The 27,447-nt window shown below is 39.4% G+C and overlaps 1 protein-coding gene across 7 annotated transcripts in view; it reads left to right on the top strand.

The window, feature by feature from the left end:
• Fak (protein tyrosine kinase 2 Fak) overlaps positions 1-26,725 on the top strand; it is a 221,380-nt gene extending 194,655 nt beyond the window's left edge. For 4 of the 7 annotated variants that reach the window (XM_089736128.1, XM_089736126.1, XM_089736127.1 and 1 more), the window contains 22 exons: positions 155-234; positions 1,114-1,270; positions 2,241-2,385; positions 4,029-4,150; positions 4,546-4,629; positions 5,112-5,193; positions 5,507-5,542; positions 6,121-6,243; positions 7,967-8,047; positions 8,575-8,742; positions 9,790-9,922; positions 10,665-10,797; positions 11,952-12,093; positions 13,478-13,682; positions 15,587-15,714; positions 16,770-17,599; positions 18,875-18,991; positions 19,425-19,509; positions 20,607-20,677; positions 22,173-22,390; positions 22,681-22,791; positions 24,068-26,725. In XM_089736128.1, coding sequence (XP_089592254.1) covers positions 155-234; positions 1,114-1,270; positions 2,241-2,385; positions 4,029-4,150; positions 4,546-4,629; positions 5,112-5,193; positions 5,507-5,542; positions 6,121-6,243; positions 7,967-8,047; positions 8,575-8,742; positions 9,790-9,922; positions 10,665-10,797; positions 11,952-12,093; positions 13,478-13,682; positions 15,587-15,714; positions 16,770-17,599; positions 18,875-18,991; positions 19,425-19,509; positions 20,607-20,677; positions 22,173-22,390; positions 22,681-22,791; positions 24,068-24,671 — 3,855 coding nt within the window. In that variant the 3' untranslated portion in view covers positions 24,672-26,725. The remainder of the gene's footprint in view (positions 1-154; positions 235-1,113; positions 1,271-2,240; positions 2,386-4,028; positions 4,151-4,545; positions 4,630-5,111; positions 5,194-5,506; positions 5,543-6,120; positions 6,244-7,966; positions 8,048-8,574; positions 8,743-9,789; positions 9,923-10,664; positions 10,798-11,951; positions 12,094-13,477; positions 13,683-15,586; positions 15,715-16,769; positions 17,600-18,874; positions 18,992-19,424; positions 19,510-20,606; positions 20,678-22,172; positions 22,391-22,680; positions 22,792-24,067) is intronic. The other 3 variants (XM_089736130.1, XM_089736125.1, XM_089736129.1) reach the window with 3 other exon arrangements.
• Positions 26,726-27,447: the final 722 nt, after the last annotated feature.

Genomic DNA, 27,447 nt, shown 5'->3' with positions numbered 1-27,447 from the left:
AAGTTCTGCTTTAAAGGAAAATACAGCTGTTATAGAATCAGACCTTTTGCGTTAGTTCCGCCAACTATTGAACTCCGGATACTGTGTGATCTTATACAACCAATTACAAATATAAAATGTGCATTTAAAAAAATTTGATGTTCATATGTTCCAGGTGCGACACGAATACCTCAATGCCAATCATCCTACCGTAGACCAGGAGCTGGCCGTGCAAATATGTTGTTTAGAAATTAAGTGAGTTCAAGAATTGATCATACCATCATATATTTTTTTATCTAATAGCTTTTTTTTAATAGTTAAGTTCATACAACTGGATAAAATCTGCACACATAAACATTGAATTTATTTAGAGAAAAAAAATACATTATAGAATTCACCTTTTTGGGTGTGAACACATCTTGCATAAGACATATTTGTATTGCATTGCGGCGACACGAGTACTTCAATGCCAATCGTTCTACCGTAGACCAAGAGCTGGCCGTGCAAATATCGCACATGCGGTGCGATAACGTCACTTATGCAAATTATGTAATTTTTCAGGAGAAACCTTGGAAAATTCAACATCTTATTATATAATTCTTATATAGTTCTGCTAGGCTATAAAAATAAAATGTTATTAATTAAACTACAACTTTAAACTTCATCAGTAAATGAAAATATCTCTCTCGTCTCACTAATAACTATTAAAAATGTATTTTCTATATAGTTAAAGGCTTCCTCAAACAGAACGCGTAATTAGCGCGCGTCAAAGCGCTAAACTATACAGTGCTATAGCGCTTATAGCGCTGGCGCTCTGTGTGTACAACACATCTCGGCGTCATAGCGCGGCGTCAGTTTAGCGCTCTGACGCGCGCTAATTACGCGTTCTGTTTGACGAAGCCTTAAGTGTTAAGAAAAATTGCATAAGTGACTTAGAGCACCGTATGTGCGATGTGTTGTTTAGAAATTAAGTGACTTCAAGAATTGATTATACCGTCATATATTTTTTTTAGCTAATACACATATTTGTGTTTCCCTGCGTGCTCGTTTATTTATACTTCTTAAAACAAACCATACATCTTTTCTTTGTTTGCCTGCCTCATTCATACGACAACTTCACAATTACCATTGCAGGTACTTTTGTAAAGACATGCAGATCTCTATGGACAAAAAGTCGAACATCGAATATCTGGAGAAGGAGTTCGGCCTGCACAAGTTCCTCCCTAAATCTGTGCTCGAATCCATTAAGCCGAAGGTGCTGAAGAAGGCAATACAACAGCAATTCAAGAAGGTAAAAAATATTGGGTGCTTTCAGTTTAGTATTTTAAGATGATTTTTTTTTTTTTTATTGCTTAGATGGCTGGACGAGCTCACAGCCCACCTGGTGTACCTGGTGTTAAGTGGTTACTGGAGCCCATATACATCTACGACGTAAATGCGTCACCCACCTTGAGATATAAGTTCTAAGGTCTCAGTTCAGTACAACGGCTTCCCCACCCTTCAAACCGAAACGCATTACTGCTTCACGGCAGAAATAGGCAGGGGGGTGGTACCTACCCGTGTGGACTCACAAGACGTCCCACGATACTATTCCTACAAGGTGGAAGTCAATCGTGAACATTTGTTAAGTACGTATTTCATTGGAAAAATTGGTACCCGCCTGCGAGATTCGAACACCGGTGCATCGCTACATACGAAAGCATCGGACGTCTTATTCTTTAGGCCGCGACGACTTTAATAAACTAATTATATTTTAATTGTTGGGTTGTCTTAATTATGCCGTATGTATGTCTGTTTGTAACGAAATCTGTGAACATGATTTTGACCCCCTCAAAACGTCCGATTAACGCGAAATTTGGTACACTTATTAAGGACCGATGACAATTCAATATTTAAAAAAAAATTGAAAAATTGTAATTCAACTAAAAAAGGAAAAATAAATAATAGTTTAAAAAAACTAAAAAAATACGATTTTATAGAAAATCCAACTAAAAAATAGAAGATAAATTTTAATAAATTTGAATTAAAAATAGTGTAAGAAAATATGATTTTATTGTAAAAAAGCATGGGGTGCTTTTCAGGCTATTATCAAAATAACCCTTCTACTCATATCTGTTCATAAAATATTTATAACTACTGATACCATGCACCCCACGCTTTTTTTACAATAAAATCATATTTTCTTACACTATTTTTAGTTCAAATTTTTTAAATTTATCTTCTATTATTTTTAAACTATTAATTTTTGTTTTGTTTTCCAGGTGGCTAATCTAAGCGACACGGAATGCATGCTGAAGTACTTGGAAACGATGCACACACACTACGGGTACGACCGGGAGACATTCGCGGGCGCCCTCGGCACCGGCTGGTTCATACCGGTCGAACTTGCCATCGGTCCTGATATAGGTTACAATTTTACACTTTTTTAAGTCTTTTACGATTTTCAATTATATTGGATGCTTTACTCCAGCGGCTCTCAACCACTGTGTCGTGACACGTAGTTATGTCACAAGTATATTGGATGCTTTCGTCCAGCGGCTCTCAACCACAGTGTTGCGAGACATTAGTGTATCACAAGTATATTGGATGCTTTAGTCCAGCGACTCTCAACCACTGTGTCGCGATACGTTGGTGTATCACAAGTATATTGGATGCTTTAGTCCAGCGGCTCTCAACCACAGTGTTGCGAGACATTAGTGTATCACAAGTATATTGGATGCTTTAGTCCAGCGACTCTCAACCACTGTGTCGCGATACGTTGGTGTATCACAAGTATATTGGATGCTTTCGTCCAGCGGCTCTCAACCACAGTGTTGCGAGACATTAGTGTATCACAAGTATATTGGATGCTTTAGTCCAGCGACTCTCAACCACTGTGTCGCGATACGTTGGTGTATCACAAGTATATTGGATGCTTTAGTCTAGCGGCTCTCAACCACTGTATCGCGATACATTGGTATGTCACAAGTATATTGGATGCTTTAGTCCAGCGACTCTCAACTATTGTATCGCGATACATCAGTATGCCACAAGTATATTGGACGCATTAGTCCAGCTGCTCTCAACCACTGTATCGCGATACATTGGTATGTCACAAGGATATTGGATGCGTTAGTCCAGCGACTCTCAACCTCTGTGTCGCGATACATTGGTGTGTCACAAGTATATTGGATGCTTTCGTCCAGTGGCTCTCAACCACTGTGTTGCGAGACATTAGTGTGTCACAAGTATATTGGATGCTTTCGTCCAGCGGCTCTCAACCACAGTGTTGCGAGACATTAGTGTATCACAAGTATATTGGATGCTTTAGTCCAGCGGCTCTCAACCACTGTGTCGCGATACGTTGGTGTGTCACAAGGTTATTGGATGCTTTAATCCAGCGCCTCTCAACCACTGTGTCATGACATGTAGGTGTGCCACAAGTATATTGGATACGTTAGTCCAGCAGCTCTCAACCGCTGTATCGTGACATGTAGGTGTGTCACAAGTATGTTGGATTCTTTAGTCTTTACTTCAGCATTTAAAAAAAAATCATTTAAGTATGTAGGGGTGTTGGAAATTTGTAAAGATTGTAGGAGTTGTAAGATAATGTAAGAAATTTTGTTAGTTCGTTGCTGAGTAAAAAAGGTTGAGAGTTTCTGCTTTAGTTCATCTAGAATTGAGTACCTGCATTACGACGCCCTTTTACGTACTAGTGGCAAGTTTTTTCCTATCGAAATATCGTACGTATTTATCGATAATTAGGATGATACCAGACCATAAATTTTTAGCGTTTAACTCGAATCATCTCATTGTGCTCTCCGACACCATCGAACGGTTGAGAATAACTGGGAATATGTGTAATGCGTGCGCGTATAAGTGCTCAATAAAAATCCATTAATTAATGCTCGATTATTTTTTTATAATTTGATCGCGCATGCTGTAAATACCAAACATAAAACAAAATCGATTTTCGAATTTCGAATCGATTTTCGCTTCGTTTGTAATGTAAATTTTAAAGTACAATAAAGAACAGAAGTGTTATACACATTATTTCATACAATTCACAGATATATCGTACGTGTCCCACAAGGCCGGCGAGCCACCCACCTACACGAAGATAGCTTCGTTCAGCGACATCGAAGCCGTACAGACGCTCAAGTCGAACTGCACCCAACAATCGCAGACTCAGGTACTTTAAAAAAATATTTTAAATTGCCATATAACAAAACAAAGTATACAGGTGTAGTAGGTAACACTGGTGGTAGGATCTCTTGTGAGTCCGCGCGGGTAGGTACCACCACCCTGCCTATTTCTGCCGTGAAGCAGTAATGCGTTTTGGTTTGAAGGGTGGGGCAGCCGTTGTAACTATACTGAGACCTTAGAATTTATATCTCAAGGTGGGTGGCGCATTTACGTTGTAGACGTCTATGAGCTCCAGTAACCACTTAACACCAGGTGGGCTGTGAGCTCGTCCAAACATCTAAGCAATAAAAAGAAGTAACCAATAGGACCATCGTGCACAAAAGTACTATTGATTTTTTATTATAATTATATTAATCTTTTTCATTATATTTTCTATTACAGACCGGTTCGTGCGGCAAGGCAGCGCTGCAACTGCGCGTCAAAGGCGCTGCGGAAACATTGACGATCACTTGCAGCAGTGTAGAGGTATTTACACAACTTACATTCCGTTGTATGCTTTCAAGACGTACTGAATCTTGGACACTAAAGACGTTTGGTGACTTCGCTAAGCGAGAAAGGGGGAGAGGAGGAAACGAGAAGGAGGGGGAGGGGTAAGCGAGAGAAAGGGGGAGAGAAAGAAAGAGAGGGGGGTGTGAGAGAGAGAGAGAGAGTATTCTTTATTGTACACCAACAAAATTAACAATGCGAATCATTATATTTATATAAAGTTCACATAGGCAATAAATACTGTACTCTGTCGTTTATAATTCAAGTGACCATATGAATGTTTGGTACGGCCGGGGTCTGATATGCAAGGCGCCCTGTGTGTCCGTAGTCACGTGCTGAGAAATTCAGCTGTCTGGGACCGGCTACCTCTCTATGCCACAATTTTTTTTAGGTCTTAATATTAATCTTATTTTTTTTTAAATCAGGGCTTACTTCAACGTTCGCTTTTTTTTATCTTACAGGCCGCAGAAAGCTTAGCAGATCTGGTAGACGGATATTGTAGACTGGTCACAGATTCTCAAACTTCTCTATGGAATCGAACGAGTAAGTTTGTTAAATTTTTTTCCGTGTGATTGATCTTCTGTTTTTAACTGTCATATTATAAACAAAAAAAAAACCATTAAGAAGAGACGTAATGTTGTAAATGTTGAATCACAAATCATGGTTACCCCACGATGGGAGTTTTAGGACTAGTTAAAGTATTCAGAAATCCGTTGTATAATCATGGACACTCTAGTTTTTATTTCGTGTTTTTTTTTTCATGAGACAACACTTTTATTTAAGTCTTAATGTTGATCGTTTCGGTTATTGTTTGATATTTATTCGTTGTATAAATATATTCTTTTTTTTTTCTTAGCTAACGTGTGGAAGCAACTTAACTGTCAATGCAAAAGTAAGTTACATTTTAATTAGTTTTTTTTAGCATTAATATTAAATTATTTTGGCAGAAAGAGGATGTTTGGCGTCGAACCCCGCAGGCCTTTGACGTTTAACTTTTTTCTCCCTCCAATAAATATGTACTCACACGTGCTCACAAATAACTTCCGCGAAGAAGTTTAAAAAAAGACCTTCAAAAAGGATTTTCCCTTGTCTCGTTTCTTAGTGTGAGTAAATCTTAATACATTGAAATTAAATCTAAATTAGTATGTATGTATGTATTAATAGTTTAATATATTAACATGCAGGTTTTTTTTTATTGCTTAGATGGGTGGATGAGCTCACAGCCCACCCGGTGTTAAGTGGTTACCGGAGCCCATAGACATCTACAACGTAAATGCGCCACCCACCTTGAGATAAGTTCTAAAGTCTCAGTATAGTTACAATAGCAATATAGCAGGTGATAGATTACATTTGTGGTTTTATGCTGATTGAGTTGTAACTGTTATTGTTGGCACTAATTGGAAGGTCTTCTGCTTGCAATGGCATGGTTAGCAAGCAATATGAGTTTAAGGGAAAATGTGATCTCCGCAGCTGAGATGAGCAGCAGTTCGTCAGAAGGGAAGACGAGTTCCTGGGAGGCGAACACCGCCACTCTGCTGTCGGAGGACTACGCAGAGATTGTCGATGACGATGCGGACTACTCTACTCCTGCAGGTTTAATATAGCAGTATATTAAATTAATATTTAATAACAATCACGTCACGTTAACTGGTCCCGTGCTAAGTTCGTAAAGAACTTGTGTTACAGGTACCAGATAACGGAAATAAATTTAAGATTTTTATTATACATATACATATGGGTGATTATACAAAAGTTGGGTAACTATTGAGGATATTTTGTTTACTATAGTTATTAAATCAAATTATTACAAATTCGGGTATATATGATGGCTAATCTAATGATTATCTTCTTCCAAATCGGGCCAGTCACTTTTTTAAATAGATTGTGAGATATTTAAAATTTTCTGAATTTGACTGCCAGGGGACTGACGAGGCTAACATAGTACTGATAAAATACACAATTTTGCAAGAATTATAATGAAATTTAATAAAAATTAGTACAAATTTCTTATTTTTAATAATAATGGCACATGTCTTTTAAGTATTATAATCACTCTGGTAGAAAATACTATCTCAATTTTGCCATTGTGACATGCCAAAGGACTGACGTTTTAAGTATTAATTTGGTTTTTTACTAACTTGTATTTAAAATAAAGAAGTGAAATTGGGTGACCAAACCAAGGACGTTTCGTTGTTTTAAAATAAATTGGTATTTCAATAAAATATAATAAGACTTTGTATATATTGGCTGATGACATTGAGTTACCCAATTTTTGTATAATCACCCATATATTTAATATTTAATATACATCCATAACCCTGGAACAGACATTTATATTTATCATACAAATATCTTCCCTTGGCGGGATTTGAACCCGCGACCCCCTTGTGTAGTGGCCATGTCACTTACCACTACACCAGACGGCCGTTATGTAGTAGTAGTATATCATCGTCATCATTATCCTGGTCTTCTCCCAGTCACCTGGGGTCGGCGCAACTTATTTTCTCGTTCCATACTCCTCTATCATATACCATTTCTTCGCTCACTCCCCTCTAACACATATCGTCTTTCACACAATCCATCCATTTCTTCTTAGGTCTACCTCTACCTCTACATCCTTCCACATTCATAGTTAACACTCTCTTACCAACCTCATTTTCATTTCGTCTCATCACATGTCCATACCATCCCAAACGCGCACTCCTCAGCTTCTCTGTCACAGGTGCCACTTTCAAACTTCCTCTAATATATTCATTCCGTATTCTATTCATTCTCGTTACTCCACACATCCATCGCAACATTCGCATCTCTGCTGCATGCAATCGCCTTTATAGCAGTATATTTCTACTCTAATTTAACCTATAACCGCTTTGTAATAGATGTGATTTTACCTTGACCCGAAATTGCTATTGTTTATTGCGTAAATGGAATAAGGAACTGTCGTACCATGTGATTTTAAGCGGTTTTCTGTGCCCATTGACAACATTACACAGTACAACGTTCACGCCGTTATCGACTTTGCGACATGACGTTAAAGTCCAAATTGCAATAAATTCGGGCGTGTCAAAACTTTGGACTGCTTCGAATACGCGGCCACCGAAACAGTAACACTGATGTATGTAGTGTTAAACGTGATGTTTACATCAAAATAAATATAATACATAGATTGTGTTTTGTCTCTTTCATTCACATTCAGCTTCGAGCGCGATGGAAAGAGACAAAATAACGTATAAGGGCTAGTTACATCAATCACGCTTGATGTGGAACCGTAATATAGTGTAACGCTTGCGTAATAAAAGTTATTGTGTAATTTCAGTTCGCGATTACGAATTAGTTCGTAATCAGATCGAGTTGACGGGAATTATTGGGGAGGGACAGTTCGGAGATGTACACAAAGGTAATTGAAGTCTAACAAAAATCTTATTTTCAAATTAGGGAAAAAAATCCACAAACATCGGGAAATTTTATACAAGTGCACATTTCTTTTTCTTTATGATAGATATTGTTACGCCAGTAAGAGTAACGCCATCTATCGCCGTATAGTCGAACGAATATCGAAGGAAGGAAGGAAGGAGATGTGTGGAATATTCTCGATAATTCTAGGGATGAGGTATCGACTATAAAAGCGTTGTAGGGATGGCACACAGTCAGTCAGTAATCGGAACTACTCGAAGCGAAACAGCGAACAGATCACCTGAAGCGAAGCGGAAGAAGCGAATTGAGAGTTTTAAAGTGTTTGTTGAGTGTTTCAGTGTTCTAGGTGTTCAATACGGTGCTAAGTTGTAATTCGGTAGAATTTTTATTTATACCGAACCCTAGCGCATAACAATATTTAGAATTGTCGTGACATGTTAAGACACGTTGAATTTAGACGCAGTTTGTTTGAAAACGAAATTAAATTGTGTCATTTGTGCAATTCCGCAGGCACGTGCCGGGTGACGTCAGCCAACCACCCGTCGCTGCGTCGCCAGCTGTCCATCCAGAAGCAACAGGGCAAGAGCCAGAGCGGCGAGTACGTGCTGCCGGTGGCCGTGAAGACATGCAAGATGGACGCCGACTTGGACACCGCCGAGAAGTTTCTAGAAGAAGCATGTAAGGAGTTAAATTCATTTAATACCAGACTAGAGGATCTGTCGCACTAAATGTAACTGTGTGCCTAGTGCGAGTTTCTTAATGTTCTCGATAGCGGAAAAGTTAAGCCAATTTTGTATGCAGTTGGGCAGTTGGAACAGCGCCCCTAGCGGCAAACGTACGCAAACGATCCCGTTCCATACAAATATGAGCTAACTTTTACGCTATCGAGACCGTTAAAAAACTCGCACCAAGCACACTGGTGACTTCTGAGTTTATTTTACGATGTCTCAATTTGTATTGTGTAAGGGCATAAATATTGTAGTGAATTCATATTGATTGTAAATTAATTTTATTTAGCGATTGAAATAAATAATATTGGTTTATTTTAAGTAAGTTCGCGCTTCGTTTGTACGATGCTAGTGCTGTGAACACACATACAAATATTGATTTAATAAATATCAGCGTAATATCAGTATATCAGCGTAAGATTAGCGTAACTGTTTACGTAACTAAAATTAGCTGTACCGTTAATGCTGATTGCTGATGCTGTTGGTTAATTATTATAAGTCCAACGTATGTAATCAATTAGTTAATACGGTTTTCAAAAGAATTCATGAATAAACTACCCGCACTTTTCTACTGTAAATACGAGTGACTAATGTCGCACTATACATTCCGGCTCCTAGCAACTTACTTGTCGAACTCGGCAAAGAGCTCGACGTGCAACTTAACCCATGCATCAGTCCGCTGAGTTTCTCGCCGGATCTTCTCAGAGGGCCGCGATTAAGATGCGGTAGTAGATTCATTCGCGAAGCAGCTGCTCTTGAGTTGTTAGTTAGGTCTCGTTTAGAGGCCCTCGGACAGCTGTTAGCAAATCCCACCCCTCCTGGCGCAGCCTTTGCTCGCCCACTTGCTTCCTGGGGAAACTGTAAAGGACTCTGTGCCACCAAAATTACTCATTCAAAAAAAAAAACATTCCGCCTTAAGCAGTCATACGGAACGGATCTATGTTAGGTCAGTCACGCCGTGATATAGATAAAATAATTATGTAATATCGTTGAACAGATATAATGCAGCAGTTCTCCCACCCCCACATCATCGGCCTGGTCGGCGTGTGCAGCTCGTCGCCGATATGGATCGTCATGGAGCTGGCAACACTCGGCGAGATGCGGGCCTACTTACAGCAAAACGCGCACAGGTGCGTACTAAAGCGAATCTCATGCCGTTATATTTGTGGGCATGAATAAAATAGGTTTATTTTATACCAGTAGTGCTAGCATTGCTGATGCCCATGAGCGACGTTGACCGATTACCTTTACGTAGGCTGTTTGGTCGTCTGCTTAAAATGGCAATATAAAAATATCCAGTATGTAATTAAACCGGTTTTAAATGATAGTACATTATGACCGTAATAGTAGTGGATATTAATAGATATAGTTGGAAAAATATAATTTGATACGCAGGACTGTTGGGAAAGCGATCTTCCTTGACAAAATATTTTTCGATAAAAAAAAATTTCTTTATAACCTAACCTTAGAAATTTTATTCTGACAACTGTCTCACGTATCGAGCTATATTTGGCAACCTATAACTTACATATGGGTTATCGGAGATTTGTAATCACGATATAAAAATTATTATTTTTTTACCACAGACTATAAGCAATAAGAAAAGTTTGACAATAAACAAAAGAGTATATACCTATATTGTCAAATACTTGGTATTTATTTTTATTGCTTAGATTGATGGACATGGTAGGGTGTGTAATATTTTTTTATTTATTGATTTAATCTATTTTTAATGCATAATTTTCTTTAAATATTAGCATTCTGCACTACTTCTCTATATTCTCTATACGTATGAGAAATTTCATACTCCTCAGTAAAAAGGGGTACAGAAATTTTTGCTTCACGTATTAATATATAGATATATTAATGCAGGCTGGAGACGTGTCAGCTAGTTCTGTACATATACCAGTTATCGACCGCGCTCAGCTACCTCGAGAGCAAGAAGTTTGTCCACCGAGACATCGCCGCCAGAAACGTTCTGGTCTCAACGCCCACCTGTGTTAAAGTATGTTTCTTATAAAAAAATTTAAGGGATTTTATGACCTAGTAACTAAGACCTTTAAGTCATGTCTTATTTTAATATATTTCTTAACTAGGTGACCCGGCATACTTCGTAGTGCCTCAAGCGATAAATAAAAGACCTAAACTTTAGTATGAAATAGACTTAAAACAAACAAAAGGAATCCGACGGACGGGGGACACATCAAAGGGAAAACAAAATTGTTATTTTTATTCAATTCCGAGCATTTTCATATTTATCTACCTTTTAAACCTTCTCTGGACTTCCACGAATAATTCAAGACCAAAATTAGCCAAATCGGTCCAGCCGTTCTCGAGTTTTAGCGAGACTAATGAACAGCAATTCATTTTTATATATATAGATTTTATGAAAAATGATAACTTGGAGTGAAATGAAATGAAAATGATTAATTTGGGACATTAATCAGCCGGGATGAAATAAAATAAAATGAGATGAGATGATATGGGATGAAATATATAATCTCAGTAAAATGGTGGTCATTTACTGAGATTTTTTCAGTGGACTTTTTGGAGGATCCCGAGAAGTTACGTCCAGCGGCTTTGTTTCATTTTCCAACATTTGTACATTTTCACAGATATTAAACAGTTAATAAACCACCGTTATTACACATTTATACCCGAAGAAACACTAAATAGACAAAATAAAACAAAATGACACAGCTTTACTCCTCGCGTTCCCGCCAAAAAGTCCATGTTTCTTATATTTCTTAATGTGTGACCAATCCATTTAATTAAAATGTACTGTAATGATTGTAATTTGTTTTGTGCATCAATAAACTGGTGGTAGGACCTCTTGTGAGTCCGCGCGGGTAGGTACCACCATCCTGCTTGTTTCTGCCATGAAGTTTTTTATTTATTTATTGCTTAGATGGATGGAGGAGCTCACAGCCCACCTGGTGTTAAGTGGTTACTGGAGCCCATAGACATCTACGACGTAAATGCGCCACTTACCTCGAGATATAAGTTCTAAGGTCTCAGTATAGTTACAACGGCTGACCCGCCCTTCAAACCGAAACTAATTACTGCTTCACGGCAGAGATAGGCAGTGTGGTAGGTGTTAGTAGGTACCTACGTCTCCTGCCTATCAAGACGCCAGTAACAGGATTCTTCTGGTTACAGCTGGCCGATTTCGGGTTATCGAAAATGGTCGAGGACAAGTCTTATTACAAGGCTTCGAGGGGCAAGCTGCCTATTAAGTGGATGGCGCCAGAGTCGATTAACTTCAGGCGATTCACGTCCGCTTCCGACGTTTGGATGTTCGGTATGTGTCATGGAGGCAATGTAATATAGTGAACTGAAGTATTATTAGTTTAGTTGTATTGCTATGTTTAATGGTAAATTACTTTAAAAAATAAAAATATGTTTTTTTATATTTCAATATTCAAAAATGTTTTAATATTTGTAATGTTTCTTCTTCTAATGGTTCAATATACGAAATACCATTGATGTTACCTGTATAACATATTATAACCTCTTTTGAGATTTATGTCATAAATCATATAGAGGTTACATGCGTATATACATAAATGTACATTGAAATCCTAGTTTGGGGCAATTTGACCATGTGTTATATACGTCATAAATTTTGTTTTTCTGCACATCCGTGATTTTACTTACAAAGGAGCGCGCAGCTCTTCTTGAGTTAAGTGACTATTGGAGCCCATAGACAACGGGAATGTAGTAGATCCTACTTGAGACACGAGATTTTTATTGTATTGTATGACTTCAAAACCGAGTTGCGGCTGAAGTGAGCAGGATGGTATATCCGGCCACCGTCCACATCAAACCCGTTGCTTGCGACGGAGGGCTCGACGAGTAAATTAACCCATAGACACAGACCACTGATTTTCTCGCCGGATCTTCTCAGTGGGTCGCGTTTCCGATTCGGTGGTAGATTCTGCGAAGCACTGCTCTTGCTAGGGCTTGTGTTAGCAACACGGTTTCAGCCCCGTGAGTTCATCTACACGTCAAGGAGAAGCTGAAATAGCCTCTCAAGGCTATCAGCATAGGTAGGAAAAAAGGGGCGGGGATTTTATTCCTGAGCCGCATAATACACAGTAAAAATTATTTGAAACTGATTATAAATGAACGCAGCTGTTCCAGGCAAAGGTTTCATTTTACACAAATCCTTGGATTTATTTTGTCATGCCTCTGGAATAGAGTTTTATCAACTGTGTAAATCTTAAGCGCTACGACGTGTCATTCTTCTAGCGAAGTCTATATAAGGTTTTTGAAAATAGTACGCGTGATGTTATTCATTAGTATTTGTGAAAGTGCACAGATGTAGGGAAATGAAACAAAGCCGTTGGACGTAACTTCAAGGGATCCTCCAAAAAGTCCACTGAAAAAATTTCAGTAAATGACCACCATTTTACTGAGATTATATATTTCATCCCATATCATCTCATCTCATTTCATTTAATTTCATCCCAGTTGATTAATGTCTCAAATTCTTCATTTCATTTCACTCCATATCATCTCATCTCATCACATTTCATTTCATGCCATGCAATGTTTCATATTAATCAGCTTCATTTCATTTCTTAAAAAATATATAATATAAAAGATTAGGCTGTATGGTGTGATACCTTTGCCTTTCCATTTGGAAAAATAAAACTACTACTACTACTCACGATGTTATTTAGGCGTCTGCATGTGGGAGATCCTGATGCTGGGCGTGAAGCCCTTCAGCGGGGTTAAGAACAACGACGTGATCGGCAAGCTGGAGAACGGCGAGCGGCTGGCCCTCCCCCCGCGCTGCCCCCCGCGCCTCTACTCCGTCATGTCGCGCTGCTGGGCCTACGAGCCCTCGCACCGCCCCGCCGCGCACCTCCTCAAGGAGACGCTCTTGTAAGCTCTTGCCCGTATCCCGCCGTCTGACGAGGCCGCGTGACGTCAAGCAGTGACGCGTTTTTTTTTTTTATTGCCTATATGTGTGGACGAACTCACAGCCCACCTGGTGTTAATTGGTTACTGGAGCCCATAGACATCTACAACGTAAATGCGCCACATACCTTAAGATATAAGTTCTAAGGTCTCAGTATAGTTACAACGGCTGCCCCACCCTTCAAACCGAAACGCATTACTGCTTCACGGCAGAAATAGGCAGGGCGGTGGTACCTACCCGCGCGGACTCACAAGTGGTCCTACCATCAGTAATAAAATCCATAATTGTTATGCGGGGAGACGTTTGCGCTTATGCTTGACTGTGTGGTATCGGACTGGAGAATAGGCAACACCGTTCACTGAGTAATATAAAAACGTACTTGTGATCCACATCCAAATTAACGCGGGTAGATTCGAATTTGATTCGATTGTCGAGTCGTCGTGGCCTAATGGATAAGACGTCCGGTGCATTCGTGTTGTTGAAACGATGCACCGGTGTTCGAATCCCGCAGGCGGGTACCAATTTTTCTAATGAAATACGTACTCAACAAATGGTCACGATTGACTTCCACGGTGAAGGAATAAAATCGTGTAATAAAAATCAAACACAAAATTTCAATTTGCGTAATTACTGGTGCTAGAACCTGTTGTGAGTCCGCGCGGGTAGGTACTACCACCCTGTCTATTTCTGCCGTGAAGCAGTAATGCGTTTCGGTTTGAAGGGTGGAGCAGCCGTTGTAACTATACTGAGACCTTAGAACTCATGTCTCGAGGTGGGTGACGGCATTTACGCTGTAGATGTCTATGGGCTCCAGAAACCACTGAACATCAGGTGGGCTGTGAGCTCGTCCACCCGTCTTAAGAAATCGCTATGTAATACGTAGACTAAAGGATCAATTATATCGACGGGTCATAGGCTGTTTGGTTTATACGATATTTTTGTAACTTTACAAGAGAGCTATGTAAAGTTTAAAATTTGGAAATAATATCATAGCAAAAAAACTTCTTCAGGTATTCGAGTGGAGTAAACTTAATTGAAGTTCAATTAAAAACATTGAATTTTTAATGTTAATACCAAATAAAACGGACCTTTAATTACATATATAAAAGTCGCATATTAAACGTAATGTAGCTTAAACCTAATAATCTTTCACCCTTCGATATAAGACTACTATGCACCCGCCACGTGCGACGGTAACCGTCGTATCGTCGTATCGTCATGTAAAGCGATAAAAACTATTGTAGGCCCGCGCGGGCAGGTGCCACCGTCCTACCCATGTCTGCCGCCAAACAATCTTACATTACGGCTCGAAGCACACAGCCGCTAAACAAATCTAGGCTTCGATGTCATGTTTAAAGAGGCGTGGCGATATTCGTGATGACCACACAAAACCAGTGTGCAACTTTACTACGTTTGCCGCTAGGGGCGCTGTTCCGATTCCATACAAATTTGAGTTAACTTTTACGCTATCGAGAACGTTAAAAAACTCGCACTAAGCACACTGGTGACGTCAGTACAATCTATTCTTCTATACTAATATTATAAAGAGGAAAGATTTGTTTGTTTGTTTGTATTGAATTGGCTCCGAAACTACTGAACCGATTTAAAAATTTGTTTCACTGCTGGAAAGCTACGCTATCCCCGGGTGACATAGGTTGTAAATATTATATTTTTAAAAAAAAATTGAGATCTTTACTGAAGCTCCAATAATGTAACCCAATGTGTAAAAAAATACTTAAAATTATTTACATCGCGTGCGCTACTACCCAAGCGAAGCCGGGGCGGGACGCTAGTAAGAAATAATATCGGATTGAAATGCGAATTGAATTCGTCTTCATTACAACTTATTTGATTTGGTTGCGAACAGTGAGATATTACAAGAGGAGCGCAACACCGCGTGGGACACAATGCGGCGTGAGAACCGACGCGTGGCCGCCGCCTCGTGGGGCGAGCAGCCTCCGCCCAAACCGTCCAGACCTCATACCAACCTCAACGGTACCCAACCCCTTTTTTGTTGTTGTTGCCCTTGTAGGCAGACGAGCATACGGCCCACCTGATGGTGAGTGGTTACCGTCGCCCACGGACTTCAGCAATGCCAGGGACAGAGCCAAGCCGTTGTCTACCAAAATTATTTTATTATATAGGTACATCCATGTTTATTGAACTTTGAATAAAAAAAAACGGCGCGCGTGCAACTTGGTGCACGTGAATGAAGTGAAACTTCTTTTTCGATGTGCGGTACTGTGATTTTCTTTCTTAATTTTTCATCCTTAAATCATATTGCTCTTGTAATAGGGAATGCTGTGCGTAAGAGATGCGACATCTTCAACATTTTTATTATAAATATCGCGCTCGCGCTGGCCTGTAACAGGTATACTACGCGCGTGCGTTTGAGTGTCGCGCATTCACTCTCGCTCTGTCTCTTTCTATTCCATGGTAGCGTTAAACGTTTAACGGTGAAACTGGAAAGGCCTACGAGTCATCAATAATCTTTCAATCACAAAAAAAAAGAACGTTTAACGCAGCCATGTTGGAAGTCGCATTAGAAGTTTCACTTCAATATACTAGCGCGCGTCTCATTGGAGCCGCGCGGTGACGCCAAAAAGCTCGCCGAGTAGTCTTAATTTTTTATTTTATCTATTTAATGTATCGCATTGTTTATTTATTTTTTGGTGTACAATAAAGAATACTCTCTTTCTTTCTCTCTCTCTCTCTCTTATAGTTATATCTATATATCTATATTCTATATCTATAGAAAAATGAATTGCTGTTCGTTAGTCTCGCTAAAACTCGAGAACGGCTGGACCGATATGGCAAATTTTAGTCTAGAATTATTTGTGGAAGTCCAGAGAAGGTTTAAAAGGTGAATAAGTATGAAAATGCTCGGAATTATATAAAAATAAAATAATGTTTTTCTTTCGATGTGTTCATCGTCGGACGGATTGTTGGTTTTAAGTTTATTTTATAAAAATGTTTAGGTCTTTTATTTATCGATCGAGGCACTACGAAGTTTGCCGGGTCAGCTAGTCTATTTATATAATGATGTCCAGCAGCAGCGGAGGGGAGCGCGGCGGCGGCGGGCGGGGCGCCGCAGACGTACATCGTGGCGCAGAACCCGCTCGTGCTGGCGCACCTGCTGCGGGAGAACAAGGCGCGCGCGCTCGAGCCGCGGGCCTACACCACGCCCGCCTCGGTATTCAACACCGTCGCAGTAGACTTCGCGGAGACTCTACCGGAGAACGACCCCGCCATCGTCGATAAGATCATCCACCCCAAACCAGACGAGACCATCGACATCCCCCTCCAGACCGCCCCCATCCCCGCCGCCAGCCTGCAGAAGCTAGACCCGGTCGTGCCGCCGCCCGAGGAATCGGACGAGACTCTCACAGTGGTGGTCGGCGCCCGCGAGAGCTGCGACAACCTGTGTCAGAATATGCAGAGTGCGTCTCCCGGCGAGGAGGCCGCCGCGGACCCCTACAGCAACCGCGTCAGGTCTCTGGAGAGGAGCACTCGCGCCTCGCTGTCCACTGTGGAGCGCGGCCCCGTGCGCGTGGGGTCGCTAGAGCGGACCGCACGCGTGTCTCGGCGTGGGTCCCCGGTGGGCGCGGCGCCGCTCGCCAGACAGCACTCGGTGCCCGCGTCGCCGCCGCCGCGCGCGCGCCGGGACCGCGACGTGGGGCAGTTCTCGGTGCAGGGCACGACCAACGCGCAGCTGGCCGCCAGCGTCGTCAACAAGATGCGGCAGCAGCCCGAGCCGCCGCTGGTGGAGGAGATATACGACTTCGGCGGCGACAACGTGAGGAGCTGCGTGGCGGTGGCCGCCCAGCGCGCCCGGGGGGGGCCGCGGGGGCGGGGGGCGGCGGGGGGCGCGCGCGCGCAGGTGATGCCCGCAGCATGTGTCGGTTGGCCGGCAGTAGGCCCGCGCCCTGTAGATACACCGCTAGAGCATGCTCGTGTCACGGTTTTGTGTTCCTTTGATTTAGTTTTTTCCGCTGGCAAATCGGTTTTTTTGGTAGCTGTTTTTTTCTTTGTAGTCGAATGTAAATATGTTTTTTTCTTTTTTCGTTGTAAATGAGTTTTACTTTTTTTTTGCAGATATTTTTATGTGCGTATGGTTGGGGGGTACTCCGGTAGATTTTTTGTGATTTTTTTTCCAATTATAATTTTTTTTATTTGTTTATATTTGAAGTTGCTTGTGAATTATCTATTTTATTTATTTAATGTTTGATGCGAATTTATATGTTCGTGTGTGTTCACAAGTAATTTCGTATGACGAACTAACATTGTTGGTGTGAATTCTTAATATAAAACATAACTGGGATTCGGTTGGGAAATGTTAACATTTCATATCTCTACTAAAAATAAAATGTATTTTTGTACAAACGAAATCACTAACAGCAGTGTTAGTTCATTGTGTAAATTTAAAAAAAATAAGTGTTTTGTTCATCATATTATATTAAAATAAACATTAATACTTTCTGATTACTAAAAATGAATTACATATAAGGAAAAGGCGTAATTATGTAATCAGAAAATTTTAACTGGTTATTTTAATATTAAATTGCTCATTCGAAACCACGACAAAATTCTTCCAACATAAAGTCTTAGAAATTTCCTTTTAAACTCACCTAATTAGTTGATGATTGCCGGTTTGTAAGATAATATAATATATTGTGTGAATGTTTCACTACCTGTAACTATAATTATAATTTTTTCAATTTCAAATATTAAAAAAAAGATAACATATTCATTTTTTAAAGGTATTTAAATAAAAAGTTTATCACGTCCAACATGCAACCTTATCTTTTTTTTATTGCTTAGATGGGTGGACGTGCTCACAGCCCACCTGGTGTTTAGTGGTTACTGGAGTCCATAGACATCTACAACGTAAACGCGCCACCCACCTTGAGATATTAAGTTCTAAGTCCTCCTGCCCTACCCTTCAAACCGAAACGCATTACTGCTTTCCGGCATCAGTGTGTTCTCTATAGCGTAAAAGTTAACCCAATTTTGTATGCAATTGGAACAGCGCCCCTAGCGGCAAACGTACGCAAACGATCCCGTTTCATACCCAAATATGAGTTAACTTTTGCGAGAACGTTAAAAAACTCGCAATAAGCGCTCAGTAATTTGACTCGTGTGTCCGCCTGCACAGAGTCCGGAGTTCGACACGGAGCAGGCGGTGGAGCGGCGGCTGCTGGCGGAGCTGGCGCGGCAGCAGCACCAGAGCGAGGAGGACCGGAGGTGGCTCCAGATGCAGGAGGATAACTTGGTGAGCAACGTCGCGAGACTTGCGTCGGCTCTGCGGCTCGGAACGTTGGTCGTGGTGACCAACCAGTATTGGTTCTATGAGCGAGCATTGTCAGTGTCAGTGGCCGAGTAGTCATCAAACGATGTGTACAGATATAGCGAGAAAAGATTTTCCTTTGTAATTTTAATTGCTTAGATGAGTGGACGAGCTCACAGCCCGTGCACCTGGTGTTAAGTGGTTACTGGAGCCCATAGACCTTTACAACTTAAATGCACCACCCACCTTGAGATACAAGTTCTAAGATCTTAGTATAGTTACAACGGCTGCCCCACCCTTCAAACCGAAACGCATTACTGCTTCACGGCAGAAATAGGCAGGGTGGTGGTACCTACCCGCGCGGACTTACAAGAGTTCCTACCACCAGTTTTTTCTAATAAAATTTTTCGTTTCTCAGAAAAAGAGATTGTCGAGCGTGCAGCCGTGTCCGGAGTCCGACACCGCGCCCACTGAGCCCCGGCCTCCCACTCAGCCCCATTCCGGTACGTCCGTCCGTACGTGAACATCGACCCACAATATACATACATCGACGGGTGAAAGGATATTTGATTTACGCGACGCTTTTGCAATTTCTTTGCGGTAGGCAGCGGCTCGGCTCTGGCCCTGGCATTGCTGAGGTCCATGGGCGACGGTAACCACTCACCATCTGGTGGGCCGTATGCTCACGTCTGCCTACCAGGGCAACAAAAAAATATACATATAAATAAAATTAGAGTGTCTGTTTGTAATATTGAAATAACCAGCACATACACCAAAATAACATTTTTTACTATTTTTGTCTGTCTGTCTGTTTGTTCCGGCTAATCTCTGAAACGGTTGGACCGATTTTGACGGGACTTTCACTGATAGGTAGCTGATGAGATAAGGAGTAACTTGGGCTACTTTTTTTAGACTAGCTTCGCCCCGCGTCGCCACCCGCGGTACGAGAATAACCGCGGGTTACATTGCGGGACTCGGCTATCAATAATAAAATTTAATGTTTCCGAAGCGAAGCGAGGGCTGGTCGCTAGTAAAAAATAAAATCACAGGAGAGCCATTTAAAAAGCGTAATATTTAGAATAAAAATATCACAACAAAAAAAAATCTTCAATTATTTCAATGGAGAGACCAAATAAGACCAGAGAGACCAAATAAAATGCACATTTAATTACAAAAGATAAATGTCGCGTGTTAAACGAAGTGTCACTTAAAACAAATAACCTTTAGTCCCTCGTCGATACGTGAATTTTACTTTTTTCATAATTTTACACTATGTAGAACAGAAATTAGTATTTGAAAAGAACCATATTCTTTTTTTTTTTTTCTTAGTTCAGTGGACGATCTCACGGCCCACCTGGTGTTAAGTGGTCACTGGAGCCCATAAGCATCTACAACGTAAATGGCGCCACCCACCTTGAGATATGAGTTCTAAGGTCTCAGTATAGTTACAACGGCTGCCCCACCCTTCAAACCGAAACGCATTACTGCTTCACGGCAGAAATAGGCAGGGTGGTGGTACCTACACGCGCTGACTCATAAGAGGTCCTACCACCAATTCAGTGTTGATTGAAGTCTTGAAAAATTTCCTTTAAAATTTCAGCTGCAAACTCCTCAGAGACAAGTCCAGCGAACACAGTTAAAGGTAGAGACAAATCGGCCAGTGACGAGAAGGTATGTAGACAACATTTTAGCGTAAATGATACAATCTTTAGGGGTATTCTTAAAGTAGTCTCTTCTATAACTAACTCTTCTATAATAAGTAGTAATAAGAGCTTTGTGTGGACTTTTTGGCGGGAACGCGAGGAGTGAAGTTGTGTGATTTGTTTTATTTTGTCTATTTAGTGTTTCTTCAGGTTTAAATGTGTAATAACGGTGGTTTATTAACTGTTTAATATCTGTGAAAGTGCACGAATGTGGGAAAATGAAACAAAGCCGCTGAACGTAACTTCTCGAGATCCTCCAAAAGACCAATGAAAAATTTTTAGTAAATGACCACCATTTTACTGAGATTATATTTCATCTCATTTCATTTCACTCCAATTTATAATTTTTCATAATAATAAGAGTATAAATTAAAATAAGACATGACTTAAAGGTCTTAGTTACCAGGTCAATAAATCCCTAAAAAAAATTAGTGATAAAGAATCTTTTAAGGGTTTTCTTAAAACAGTTTCTTCTATAACTAAGGCCTTGTTCGCACTGCGATATTTCACGGCGCGTTTTTTTTCTCGTAATTATGTAACACATTTAATCAAGACATTAATATCTTATAGATGGCGCTGTGTTAAAAATACCAACCTTTCACATAAGCTACAATTTAATGGCATAAACACCACGTGTTGCTGAGGCTAAAGTATAAGTGAAATTTATTTCGTAGCAAACGCAATACAATGAAATCCAATTTTTCTTACTTTGTCACTTTTTGGTATTAGCATAGCCGGCCGCGTGTTATATAGAAACAAAAACCTTAGCCACAGCAACGTGTGGCCGGGTCTGCTAGGTATATCGACGCTTGAAAGGCAAACGTGACTAAGCGACAATGCGTGAACTTTACAGTAGACTAATTTCAAGTTGAAGTACTTGAAAAAAAAATACATGTGTGCAATTCACACGTGGTAGAAGTGAAACCTTCCAAAATTAAAATACAATTATCCTAAACGTCTTAAGTATATGTAAAATTTTGTCATTAGTAAATAATTGTAAGGTAGCGCCCTCTGTGAATTGATATTTTAATTTCACGTATAATCCCAAATTAAAATTCACTACAAGAACTTTCATACACACGTTAGTATTAAAAAATCTCACAGATGGCGCTGTATTAAATAGTATGTATATTTCTGTCTCATTCTTTGCTGGCTTCATCCTACACATTTTTGTATTTGTGTCTCTTACCTGTCGTTTTTTCCGTTGCATCCGGTTTGAAATCACAACGATTCTAAAGAAGTTTTCACTTCAAAATCTATTTTAACAAATCTAGCTGTAGGATTGAAATGATTTTAATAGACCTAGAAATATATATTTTTTGCGCATCGAATATGGTTATTGCCTATCATTTATATATAAAGTAGTTATTGTCGCTTAGTCACTTTTGCCTTTCAAGCGTCGATAGATATATTTATACATATATGAGTCGCAATAACAATACCGGCGCGTGTGGTCGTCGCAGCGCTCCCGCAAGAGCGAGGACCCCGTGTACGTGGCGACGACGGGCGTGGTGCGCGGCGTGATGCGGCTGGCGGCGGGGGGCGCCGGGGGGCCGGGGGGGCCGGGCGGCGGGGGGCCGGGCGCCGTGCTGGGGGCCGTGCGCCACGTGGGCGCGGAGCTGAGGACGCTGTGCGGCACCGTGGACCTGCTCGTGGGGCTGTACCCGCCCGCCGCGCAGAGGTACCTTACAATTATTTGTCTCTCTCACGACATACCAACTTTTCGCTACAGAACCAACTCAATTAACTGTGTTATTAAGCAGTAAAAAAGTGCTGATAAAATCTTGATAACATTTAAATTTAACGATAACACACCAGTTTATCAATAAAAAAGGAGTCATCGAAATAGTTCCTTCTAGAATATGACTAAGGTAACGCACATAAAATAGCAGCCGAATTGATAACATGCTTTTTTGAGATCGGTTCAGTAATTCATAAACCCACGTTCACTTTAATCGATGCGTATTACAGAGAGGTCGAAATGGCCCATCAGGTCCTGAGCAAGGACATGGCGGCGCTGGTGGAGGCCATGCGTCTCGCCATCCAGTACCACGACACCACGCTGCACCATGAGTACACCAAGTACGTATGAGGTGCCGTGTGGCGCTGCACCAGACCCGAAGTGGGGACTGGTTCCTTTTGAGTGAACACGTTTTTACTTCTTTCTTTTTAGAAGAAAGGGATAGATAATCGGACTTAGACTTCGACACACAATACATCGTCTTCTTGCATTAAAACTGTACTAGCGGTCCCGCAGAAGGCGGAATTCGACTTTAATCAATTGAAATTTTATGTTTATACATTATTATGGTTCTATTGTCAAATACTATTGTACTTATATAATATAATCACAGATTTCACTAAAACTACACTATACATAAATAATAATAAAGACAAACAGTTGTCATCTATTCTCAATTTGACCACAGACTTTAAACACTAACAAAAGTTTGACAATTGACAATAAAGAAAGAGTATATTTATATATATTATTATGTGTTGTGTCAAATATATGGTAGTGTGTGTAATGTTTTCTTTATTGATTTAATGTATCTTTTATGCATTATTTAAAAAAAATATTAGCGTTGTGCACTCCTTCTCTATATTCTCTATAAGTGTGGAAAATTTCATACCTCTCCGTCCGTGCAATTTTCTTAAAAAGGGATACAAAGTTTTTGCTTTACCTATTAATATATAGATAATCTCAAAACTTACTAATCTTGCAGGAGAGTGTTTTAAAGGTTTAAGTAACATATTGTAATCTATCTATCTCTATATATAAAAATGAATTGCTGTTCGTTAGTCTCGCTAAAACTCGAGGACGGCTGGACCGATTGGCTGATTTTGGTCTTGAATTATTTGTGTAAGTCCAGAGAAGGTTTAAAAGGTAAATAAATATGAAAATGCTCGGAATTAAATGAAAATAACAATTTTGTTTTCCCTTTGATGTATCCCCCGTCGGACGGATTCCTTTTACGTCTTTTATTTATCGATTGAGGCACTACGAAGTCTGCCGGGTCAGCTAGTATTTTTAATATTAATCATCTTTGCAACATTTATTTTTAATTTTTTACTAGTTACATTATCTGTCTTTTAAAGGAAGATAAAATTATGTATTAATTTTGTTAATAGTAGTCAAAATATAGATAAATAAAAAAATAATAACTAAAACTAAACTACGCTCTTTTGACAGTATTTATGAGAAAAATACTGGTGATACCAAATGATTCCGCATATTAACTCAATTTCGAATATTTTTGGAAATTGTACAGTTTTAATGCGAAAAGACGCAACATGTGTTACGGTTTTTAGTTTTATTGATATTTTTTTTAAATCGACGATTATCTGTCTATTTCAGGAGCATGCTTGCAGCCGCCCACGTGCTGGCGATGGACGCAAAGAACCTCCTCGACGTGGTGGACTGCATCAGAGACCGACTGCCCAACATCGACTGGCGCGCCGCCCTCGCCGAGCAGCCGTCCCCGCAGCCCCAGAACCAGACCCTCACGTCGCAGAACCAAGTGTACGCGGCCCAGAGCGTCACCTTCACACCGCAAAACCCGATTCTCAGCAATCAATCGTCCGTGCAAGAAGAGGAGATCCCTCCCCCGAAGCCGGACTTCAAAATCAACCAGCCCGTCACCACCAGTCAGATAGTCGTCACCGAGCACGTGCCCAAAGAGCACAGCAGTCTCCCCGCCACGTCCAATAGAGTTTCCGCCCTCATACATAACTACAATTTGTATGGCAACGTCAGAGATCAGCACATATATGGCAACACAGAGGCCGTTCCACTGCACCACTCCACATCTGTCGATGACTCCAGGATCGACGCGACGTCCACGGAGACGGTGAGGAGTCGAGTCCAGGCGATAAGCGGCAGACTCGATACGCCGCCCCTGTACTCCGTCAGCAAAAAGATGGCCGTCGATCAGAACGTCGGGCACAGCGATCAGGGGTGAATGTTGCCAGCTTTAAACGAAGCCGCTTTTGTAGTAGATTTTTACTCCGCGTGGAGTTTCGACAGCTTTACATCATTTTTTTAAGGCTATGACATAGAGTGCGATGTTAGAATGGACTAGTCTAGTAGTTACAGGAACATACGGCTCAGGAACCGTAACATTTTCTATTAATTAATTAATTAAAATGATAATTTGCCGCTTTTACTTCATGCTACTTCGCTATTCAAGGCATACAATATTCTTTATCGAAAAAAAAATACGTATATTATTTCCTACCACATATCGCCTTTTCGTAGTAAAATTGTACAATTTCCAAAAATATTCGAAATGAGTTAATATGCGTAAACGTTTGGTATCACCAGTATTTTTTCTCATAAATACTGTCAAAAGAGCGTAGTTTAGTTTTTTTGTTTTTTATTTATTATCTATGTTTTGACAACTATTAAGAAAATGAATACATAATTTTAACTTACTTTAAAAGACAGATAATGTAACTGGTAACTAATAAAAAATAAATGTTGCAAATATAATTAATATTAAAAATATTACATGTACATAAACCTTTAAAACACTCTCCTGTAAAATTAGTAATTTTGAGATTATACAGTTTTAATACGAGAAGACGATATCACATTTCATTGAAAAGTTTATTCACACGTACATAAAATTTTAATAGTTAGATTAACAATATTTTTTTGCTAATAGCTTTAATACGCAAGTGATACGGTTCGAATTCATGAAACCGGTTGAGGAAGACGTTAGCTTCAACAAGTACTGTGAATCGTAAAGCCATTAACGAAAAAAATATTGAACACTTTTAATAATGTGTTAAAATCGTTTTAGTGAAATTAACATATCATCGCTATTGTTGTGCTTCAAATTAACTTATCGTGTTGCGTGTACGATATGATAATATCGACGCTTGAAAGGCAAAAGTGACTGAGCGACAATAACTGCTTTGTACATAAATGATAGGCAATAACCATATTCGATGCGCAAAAAAAATATATTTCTAGGTCTGTTAAAATCATTTCAATCCTACAGCTACTAGCTAGATTCTACTACAGCTATATTCGTTAAAATAAAATTTGTGTTCAGGTATTTCAACTTTAAATTAGTCTACTGTAAAGTTCATTGTCGCTTAGTCACGTTTGCCTTTCAAGCGTCGATATGGACTTTTATTTTTCTCTTTATATCAATGTTGTCGGCTAGTAGAGAATCTTCCAAAATTTCTTTCGTACTTAAATACCAAATATTTATCTCTTTTTCGTGACCAGTTGGATTCAGTCACACTTGTTCGAATATTTAAAGAAACCATTGTCTGTCTACTGTGTTTTTTTTTGTTAAAATATGATTTTGGAGATTTTGTCTACATAAACATTGTCATTTTCATAACACCAATAAAAAAAAGCGGCTCAATTTTTTGTAGATTTCGTTCGGAATGTTCTTGTAAACAACTCACATAATTCAATAATGAAAAGTCTACGGATAAAATTGATTTGTGATAATATTGCCAATAACGACCTAAAATACCGTATAAGGATATACACGATATAATATGCACATTCCTCAATAATTGCACCACTAAACGTAAGTATTAATTATTTTTCGTACAGATTTTACATTTTTTGGTGTTGGTAACACCGTTTTGTACCGTTTTAACTTCATAAGTTAAGGAATACAATAAACAGCCACAGAACAAACATTGAAATTATTCAAGTATTAACGTTTTGTATTTAGCGTGTCATTATAATGTATATTTTCTTTCTTTAAGTATATAATAATACTACGTCACAATTATGCATTTATCTTTTAATAATGCGCAGGATTTGCTAATTTCCTTTGTAAAAATGTATAAAATTAATTTTATCATTAACGTTACATGTGTTACATTGAACACCTTATCCAAAGCTATTTTAAGTTTAGATCTCAAGGATTTTTCTAGATTTTTAGAGATTACTTTGTAAAATGGACTAATTTTTGTAATAGTAAATGAAAAAAGAATTTATTTATTAAAAGAATCTACGATTTTGTTTGTATAGTTGATTTTATAATTATAGTTTTTGTTTGAGATGTCTTGGGATAATGAGATAACACAATCAATTAAAAAAATATCTAACCACTCTCAGAAAATACTCCAACAAAATGAATAGAGCATAAGTGTCTCATTGTTTCAAAATGTTGAATTGTATTCGGAACGTTGTTTTTGAGGGAGTCAAACAAAGAATTTGATTAATGCCACATTACCTAAAACTACTTAGGATAATTTTTTTTTTCTAATTATACAGAGTACACTAAAATATAACCTCTATGATTCAAATATGTTTATAGATCAAACAATAGTGCGTTACTGCATTTTGCTTAATTAATCTGTGGAATTTCAATAACCTTTTTCTCAGAAATGATATTTCAAGAAAATGTGGCATTACGAAGTCATTGTTAAGCCGTCAGTAGTGTAAGCAGGATGTCATTCCAAAGTATATCATATAGTAAGAGATAACCGTAGTTGTAGTGGTGAGCTGCCCGAGATAACCGACTGTACCCCGAGGTGAACCGGATTCTGTTTACGCAACTAAATAAAGAATAAAAAAAAAACAGTGGCATTTTTATATAGACTTATCTATACTTAATATTATAAGAGGAAAGATTTGTTTGTTTGTATTGAAAAGGCTCCGAAACTACTGAACCGATTTGAAAAATTGTTTCACTGTTTGGAAGCTACACTATTCCCGAGTGGCATAGCTTACAATATTTTTTAAAAAAAATTATGGATCCT

The sequence above is a fragment of the Bombyx mandarina genome, chromosome 20, assembly GCF_030267445.1.
Source record: "Bombyx mandarina strain Sakado chromosome 20, ASM3026744v2".
NCBI lineage: Eukaryota > Metazoa > Arthropoda > Insecta > Lepidoptera > Bombycidae > Bombyx > Bombyx mandarina.
The sequence above is the reverse complement of the archived record's forward strand: the minus strand, read 5'-3'. Positions and strand labels throughout refer to the sequence as shown.